This window comes from Manis pentadactyla, chromosome 16 (genome assembly GCF_030020395.1).
Source record: "Manis pentadactyla isolate mManPen7 chromosome 16, mManPen7.hap1, whole genome shotgun sequence".
NCBI lineage: Eukaryota > Metazoa > Chordata > Mammalia > Pholidota > Manidae > Manis > Manis pentadactyla.
The window spans coordinates 46,491,108-46,499,761 of NC_080034.1; the positions used below are offsets into that span (position 1 = coordinate 46,491,108).

Below are 8,654 nucleotides of genomic sequence, written 5' to 3' on the forward strand. Positions count from 1 at the left end.
AGCCTTTATTAAAGCAGAACAAGCTCGAGCTTGGGCACCCAACCAGCCCCAAGCAGACGGACTTAGTTCGGGAGCCTCTGTGAATGTTGTTAGGCTGAAGAAAGGAAAAACAAGGACATGCAAACAGAACAGACAGATGCCATAGGGGGAGAACAGACCAGACCCCAAAGTCTGTGCCGTATATGGAAAGGGGACAGCTCTCCCTGAATTCCATCCTGATGTGCCAACTGGGTCCCGGATGTCAGACTCCTCCCTCTTGGAAGGAAAAAAATTTTCTAGTTGACTATTATGTCACCTTTAGCCAATCATACCTCTCAACGCCCCTTAGGATAGTTTCCCCACTCCTCCCCCTCCTAATCCCTTATAAGCTCCCCACCTCCCTAACTGGGCGTGACTTCTCTGGCCTCCGGCAAGAAGGCCATAGAACCTCACGGGGGGGGGGGGGGGGGGGGTATTTAAATAAAGTACCTGGCCCTTTGTTGCCTCTCTTTGCCTGCTTATTTTGACTAGAATTTATCTTACAAATGTTACAACAGGATTTTTATGCATTCAAGAAAGGCAGTTAGGGGGTTTCCTCTCAGGCAGAACTGGGATTGGTTGACCTTTAACTTGTTCTAAGCTGATTGGATTGTTAAGGTAAGTTCTCTTTTTCTGTTTTTGTAATGCTCCTAGGGTTCTTTCCAGCCTGAGTCTGATTGGTTGAAGTGGGACGTGGTTTTTCTTAGTAGCTGATTCTTGGTACAGTTATGGGGTAAGAGTATAGTCATGGGGTAAGAGTACAGTCATAGGGCAAGGGTACAGTCATGGGGTAAGAGTTCAGTCATGGGTTAAGAGTATTTTAACTTCTCTAAGATGGAGTCTCCTTGATCAATCTTAAATTTTGCTTGGTTCTCTCAAGTCTTGTTGGACAGAGCCCTTAACCTGGGAAGATTGGTGCTGTCTCTGGGCAGATAGCATCAGAATTGAGTTGAGTTCTCCAACACCCTGCTGGTGTTTGAAAATTGGTATATGTGTGGTAAGACACCTTCCCACATATTTACACACATTGGAATCAGTCCAGGAACCTGAAAGGAGTTATAGTACTATTACTGCTGTGTATAATATTGTTACTGTTTGTAAGTCCAGGGAGAGGAAATCCAGGGGCAAAATACCTTTAAAAAACCAAAATCAGTCAAAGGGAAAATTAAAGTTTAAAATAAATTTATTGCTTACAGACTGCAGTCCAGGTCCTTCTCTCTTTCCTGCTCCAGCAGAGACACCAGTCCTCCCCCTCACCTCTCAGGTATAGATAAGCCCTCCATTGCCCAGGTAATTACCCATTGTTATGGAGATGAACTTCTCTCCACCCCTGAGGAATGATGCAAATTCACTAAAGCCATACTTATTTCCACCTCTGAACACCTATTGATAAACAGATGCACTTAAGCCAGGCGAGATTTTCTGGAACTATTACAGTTTTACCCACACTGTCATACATGTTAGGCTGGAAGAAGGAAAAACAAGGACATGCAAACAGAACAGAGAGATACCATAAAAGGAGAACAGACCAGACCTCAAGGTCCATGCCTTATATGGAAAGGAGACAGCTCTTCCTGAATTCCATCCTTCTGATGTGCCAACTAGGACCTGGATGTCAGCCTCCTCCCTCTTGGAAGGAAAAAAGTTTCTAGTTGTCTATTATGTCACCTTTAGCCAATCATACCTCTCCACAACCCCTAGGATAGCTTGCCCAGCCCTCCCCCTCCTAACCCCTTATAAGCCCCCACCTCCCTGACTGGGTGTGACTTCCCCTGCCTGTGATAGCCAGACTGCAGAACATCACCCCGGAATTTGCATTCAAATAAACTACCTGGCCCTTTGTTGCCTCTTTTCGCCTGCTTATTTCAGCTAGAATTTATCTTACAATACATATATTAGGGAAAAAATACCCCATTGCATTTGGTGTTGGAAGAGTGGGAATTACAGATGGGAAGCAGAATAGGCCACCCCCAAACATGTTATTTTGGCATATTGATTATGAAGGGGTTTAGAACAAGCTTCTCCAATATGTGCCACTTGGCATGTGGATTATTTTGAGCTGAAGGCAATCAAGACCCAGACGATTCTGGAAAAACTTTTACCTCTCCCTTAACTACTTAAAGGAATGTAGAAAGGGGCCCTGTACCAGAAAAAGAGCTATTATCAGAGATAACTTTGGAATCCAAAATCTCTACCTGCATGGTGGGGCAAACATCTAATTACCAAACGTCTGCTCTTCTTATCTCATGGGTCACCTTCCTCCCTTTGGAAGCACCCCTACTCCATTTCTTAGCTTAAGGTGACATATAAGCCTCAACTACCTGACATGCCCTTGAGTCTCATCTCTTTGTGGGCTAAAATGTTGGGAGCCCAATCTAAATTATCTGTGCACTAGGTGAGACCTAATCCAGGGAGAGTTCTTGACTCTAATCAAGAAAGAATTCAGGAGCAGGTCAAGCAAGTACAAGCAAAGAGTAGTTTAAGAAAACAAAAGTACACAGTCCAGGGAGGAGTGTGTATATGCTTGATAGTTGAACAGCAGAATAGTTTAGTAAAGCCTAGTATACACTCAAAGAGGGAGTGTGGACATGCTCCAGATGTAAGCATCACCATGAGGGTCAGGTTGGGTGGTCTTATAGCTGGAATTTAAACAGAGGGTAAAATATTCATCAGGATAGGTGCGTTTTCTTGGAATAGGGAAAGGATTTCTGAGAAATAGGATGATGCCCTCTTTTTGTCTTGATATGGTCAGCCTCAGAACTGTCATGGCACCAAGGGATGTGATTTTTAGTATACTAAAAAGCATATTATAAACCTTGGGGAAAGTGTAGGTGTAAGTCTGGGGAAAGGAAATCCCAGGACAAAATACCTCTAAAAGCCAAAATCAGTCAAAGGGAGAAATAAAGTTTAAAATCCATTTATTACTCACAAACTGCAGTCCTGGGCAGTCTCTCTATGCTGCTCCAGCAGCAGCAAAACTGGCCCTACCCCTCACCTCTCAGGTACAGATAAGCCCTTCTTGCCCGGATAAATTACCTGTTGATAAGGAGATGAACTTCTCTCCACCCCTGGAGGAATGATGCAAATGCACTAAAGCCATATTTCTTTCCACCTCTGAACGCCTATTGATATGTAGATATACTAAAGCCAGGTGAGATTTTCTGGAAATATTACAGTTTTACTCACAGTAGGTTACCTTTGTTCCCCATCCTGATTCCAGTTGGCTTGAACTGGCTAGAAACCACACATTTTCCTAGAATCTAGCTAGTTTGTTTTCGCTTTTCTGCCAGCTGGCTACACTAACTGGCCTCAAGCTTTTCTTGTCTCACCCAGGGCCTGGCTCTTTTCCTGAACTATACTGCCTATTTCACATATGTAATTATATGTTATTTTCCTGTTAATCTGTCTTATGTCATTTTTATTGCTAGACCAGTCACAGGACATAGTGTAAGAATGAGAATAAGTTAGCATAAGAGTAGCCATCTTAAGGGCCTAGAAGCAGTTTTCTGAAGTTGTGACTTAAAAGAGAAAAAAAACTGGAACTGAGTAAGGCCTTGGAAAACAAGTTAATCATGAACACTGGGATGGGGGCAGCTGTGGCCTTCGGTCAGCTAACCTTGGTCAGTTAATCCTACATACCAAGCTTATCGTGCAGAACCTCCCTAACAATTGAAGAGTGGTCTTATCTTGCTCTCGCTTAACCCCAGGATGTATGTCTTGCAAAGATAATGTGCAGCTGTGGAAAATTACTAAGAGTTAAGTGTTTTGAAAATGCCATATAAACCCTTGGTTTAGAGTGCTCGGGGTCCTTGTTGAGACCTGCTGCGTCGAGCTAACTTGGACCCCAGCTAGCTGGTTCCTAAATAAATTCCTCTTGCTTGTTGCATCAAGAGACGCCTTTCGTGAGTGATTTGGGGCGGCGTCCTCCTCTGGGAGAATCCAACATTTGGGGGCTCGTCCGGGATCTGCGCTCACCCCGCTTCACTCCCGAAGTCGCTCTTGGAGGAAGAGGTGAGATTAGTGGCGCCTTGGGTTGTCTGTGTTCTGTTTTCTGTTTTTCAGTGAGACCAGTCAGAATTCTGAAAGGGTACCCATGGTCTGGCAGCTGTCTCAATCCCGTAAAGGGGTCGAGACTGCGGTCGGTAGACGTAGTAGGAGCACCGCAGGCTGCAACCCTGGGGGACGCCTCGGGGAGGTTGGGGGGCCAGGGACGCCTGGTAGCCTCCCGTCTGTTTTTCCGGCAAAGTGAACCCGATGAAATAGGATTGATTTTTGGGCGCCGAGAGTATCAACCCTCTGATTCCTTTTGGTTTCTGTTTGAGACTCTGAGGAGAACTAAACGCGGCCACTGTGTGTCTAATTTGTGTGTGTCTTTGTTTTTTGTGTCTTTTACGTGTCTAATTATTGTTATACTGACAATGGGACAGGCAGTGACGACCCCCCTTAGCCTGACGTTAGATCATTGGACGGAAGTCAGGGCGAGGGCACCTAACTTGTCAGTAGAAGTGAAAAAGGGACTTTTGATCTCCCCACTTTATTAGCAGTAAAAGCTGTTATCTTCCAGGATTCGTCTCAAGGACACCCGGATCAGCAACCCTACATTGTAGTCTGGCAAGAGTTGGTGGAGAACCCCTCACCCTGGGTAAAGCCCTGGGTACAAAAGAAAATGGGCCCTCGAGTTTTAACTGCCCAGACTCAACCTCAGAAAAAGGAAAAAGAAACTACCAAAGTTTACCCCGATACTCAAGATTTGCTTATGGTTGATGATCCCCCTCCCCCTCCTTACCCTCCCGCCCCTACAGCAGCCCCGGCACTCCCAGCACCACCAGCCCTGGCACCCTCAGTCCCTGATGCTGAGGCAGTGGGGCCGGCTCCAGGACCTGCCCAGGGAACTCGGCGCCGCCGAGGGGCCACCTTGGACCCACCGGGTATTTTTCCTCTCCGGTCTTATGGAGTTCCCATCCTTGGGGAAGAAGGGGACCCGCCTTTCCAACCTCTGCAATATTGTCCCTTCTCCTCTGCTGATTTGTATAATTGGAAAGCTAACCACCCGCCCTTTTCAGATGAACCGCAGAAACTAACTAGTCTGGTAGAGTCCCTGATGTTTTCCCACCAGCCCACCTGGGATAACTGTCAGCAGCCTTTGCAGGTGCTCTTCACCACGGAAGAGAGAGAGAGGATTCTCCTGGAGGCACGAAGGAATGTGCCTGGAACCGACGGGCGACCTTCGCAACTCCCTCACGACATAGAGAGGGGGTTCCCGTTGACTAGACCCAACTGGGACTTTAATTCTCCAGAAGGTAGGGAGCGACTAACCATCTATCGTCAGGCTCTGGTGGCAGGACTCCGTGGGGCTGCAAGATGCCCCACCAATTTGGCCAAGGTACGAGAGGTCAGCCAGGGAGCCACTGAAGCACCCACAGTATTCTTAGAGCGCCTGATAGAAGCCTTCAGGTGGTATACTCCCTTTGATCCCACTTCTGAGGGGCATAGTGCTTCAGTGGCCCTTGCTTTTATCGGACAGTCGGCACCCGACATTAGAAAAAAACTTCAGAGATTGGAAGGCTTACAGGATTTGTCGCTGAGAGATTTAGTTAAAGAAGCAGAGAAAGTTTATCATAAGAGAGAGACTGAGGAAGAGAAGGAGTTAAGGAAAGAAAAGGAAAGGGAAAGTAAAGAAGAAAAGAGGGATAAGAAGTATGAGAGAAATTTAACAAAGATCTTGGCCGCAGTAGTAGAAAGTAAGGGACGCCCGCCCTCTAGTGGTAGAACTAGTAAGGCAGGGTCCCTGGGTAACCGACCTCCTTTGGATAAAGATCAGTGTGCGTACTGCAAGGAGAAGGGGCATTGGGTGAAAGAATGCCCTAAGAAACCACCGCGGGGACCTCCGAAGAAAGTGTTGTCTCTGCTAGAAGATGAGGATTAGGGAAGATGGGGCTCGGAGCCCCTCCCCGAGACTAGGGTAACTCTGAAGGTGGAGGGGCAACCCGTTGAGTTTCTGGTAGATACCGGTGCTCAACATTCAGTACTGACCCAAGCTAGAGGCCCCCTTTCTAGCAAAAAGTCTTGGGTGTTCGGGGCCACGGGTCAGAGACAATATGCATGGACTACCCAAAGAACAGTGGACTTAAGAGTGAGACAAGTAAACCACTCATTCCTTGTTATACCGGAATGCCCTACACCCTTGTTAAGAAGAGACATCTTGACCAAAGTCGGGGCCCAAATATCCTTTCAGGTTGAAGATACCCGAGTGACTGATAGAGAGAAGAAACCTTTGGGCCTAAGTATTCTGTCCATAAAATTAGAAGACGAGTACCGCCTTTTTAAAGAACCAGAACCCTCCCGAGTTAATCAAAGGTGGCTCAACCAGTTTTCAGGGGCCTGGGCGGAAACGGCAGGTATGGGGCTTGCTGTAAATCAGCCCCCGGTAGTCATAGAATTGAAAGCCTCAGCCTCACCAGTAACTGTGAGACAATATCCAATGAGTAAAGAAGCCAGAGATGGAATTAGGCCCCATATCCAGAGGCTCATAGAGCAGGGGATATTAGTAAAATGTAAATCCCCATGGAACACTCCCTTGCTGCCTGTAAAGAAAGCGGGAACAGGAGATTATCGACCAGTGCAAGATTTAAGAGAAGTTAATAAGAGAACACAGGACATTCATCCCACTGTGCCGAATCCTTATAACCTGCTAAGCTCTCTGGCCCCAGAAAACACTTAGTATACAGTCTTAGATTTAAAAGACGCCTTCTTTTGTTTGCGCCTGCTCCAGAGTAGCCAACCGCTGTTTGCTTTTGAGTGGAAGGACCCGTCCACAGGAACTACTGGACAATTGACCTGGACTCGCTTGCCACAAGGATTCAAGAATTCACCTACCCTCTTCGACAAGGCTTTACACCAGGACTTGGCCTTTTACCAAGCCTCCAACCCACAGGTAACCTTGTTACAATATGTTGATGACTTGCTGATAGCCACCCCTACACAAGAAGTCTGCCAAGAGGCCACTGAAGACCTTTTGACTGAACTTGCTAAGCTGGGGTATAGAGCATCTGCCAAAAAGGCACAGATCTGCCAACAACAAGTGACTTATTTAGGGTATTCCCTGAGAGAAGAGAAAAGGTGGCTACTGAAGCCCGGAAGCAGACTGTGATGCAGATCCCGGTCCCTACTACTCCACGCCAAGTCCGTGAATTTCTGAGAACAGCAAAGTTCTGTAGATTATAGATACCCGGATATGCCACCTTAGCTGCCCCCCTGTACCCCCTAACCAAAGGGGCAGCCCCGTTTGTTTGGGGACCTGAACAGCAACAGGCCTTTGATGAGATCAAGAAGGCCCTCCTGTCGGCACCCGCTCTGGCCTTGCCAGACGTGACTAAGCCGTTCATCCTTTTTGTAGATGAACGGAGTGGAGTGGCTCGGGGAGTGTTGACCCAGCAATGGGGACCTTGGAAGAGACCTGTCCCCTATTTGTCAAAAAAATTAGACCCAGTAAGTAGCGGATGGCCTGCCTGTTTGAGAGTAGTGGCGGCCATGGCCCTCCTAGTTAAAGATTCTGACAAACTGACACTGGGACAGAAACCTACTGTAGTTGCTCCGCATGCATTGGAGAGTGTAATTCGGCAGCCACCCGAGAGATGGATGTCGAATGCCAGAATGACTCACTACCAAACCTTACTCCTGAATCGTAATCGTGTAGAATTTGTCCCCCCTGCCATTCTAAACCCGGCCACTCTGCTTCCAGATTCGGGGAAGGAAGTGCTTCATACCTGCCAGGAAATCCTGGCTGAGGAGACAGGCACCCGCCAGGACTTGCAAGATCAGCCCTTAAGAGGACCGGGACTCCTGACTTGGTATACGGATGGGAGCAGTTACATCATGGATGGTAAGAGAATAGCTGGAGCTGCAGTAGTAGATGATGACCAGATTATATGGGCCAGTGGACTCCCAACGGGCACCTCTGCACAGCGAGCAGAACTCATCGCCCTGACTCAGGCCCTAAGGATGGCAGAAAGTAAGAGACTTAACGTCTACACTGACAGCAGATACGCCTTTGCCACTGCTCATATACACGGGGCTATTTATAGACAGAGAGAGCTGTTAACTTCTGCCGGGAAAGATGTTAAAAACAAACAAGAGATTTTAGATTTGCTAGAAGCCATCCATAGGCCTAAAGAAGTAGCAATAATACATTGCCCTGGACATCAGAAAGATGACTCTCCAATAGCTCGAGGAAACCGGAGGGCAGACCAAGCCGCAAAGCAAGCGGCTCAGGGAATGAACATTTTGCCCCTCCAAGTGTGTCCGGAAGCCACCCACATTAAGAGCTTCCAGTATACACCTGAAGATCTCGTTTGTATAAACAAATTAGAGTTCAAAAATTTCTCGCCCCAAGAGATATACAAGTCTGAAGAAGGGAAAGTTGTCCTGCCCCAGAGAGAAGCAGAAGAATACTTAAGGCAATTACGTCAATTGACACATCTGAGAGCAAAAAATCTAAAAACCTTAGTTCGAGACTCCCCTTATCATGTTATTAGATTAGGAAAATTGGCTGACGAGGTTGTAAAAAATTGTGTACCCTGTCAATTAGTAAACGTGAGCAAAAATCAAGCAATATCTGGAAAAAGACTTCGAGGAGA

General features: G+C 46.9%; 1 protein-coding gene across 1 annotated transcript; it reads left to right on the forward strand.

The window, feature by feature from the left end:
• Positions 1-4,684: 4,684 nt before the first annotated feature.
• LOC130681252 (uncharacterized) lies at positions 4,685-6,272 on the forward strand. Its single transcript, XM_057493883.1, has 2 exons — positions 4,685-5,763; positions 6,254-6,272. The coding sequence occupies exons 1-2, from the start codon at positions 4,685-4,687 to the stop codon at positions 6,270-6,272; spliced, it is 1,098 nt and encodes a 365-aa protein (XP_057349866.1).
• The last annotated feature ends 2,382 nt before the right edge of the window (positions 6,273-8,654 follow it).

Bases quoted from the DNA above. Each gene is read 5' to 3' on its own strand.
- LOC130681252 (XM_057493883.1), top strand. From the start codon at position 4,685: ATGGGCCCTCGAGTTTTAACTGCCCAGACTCAACCTCAGAAAAAGGAA.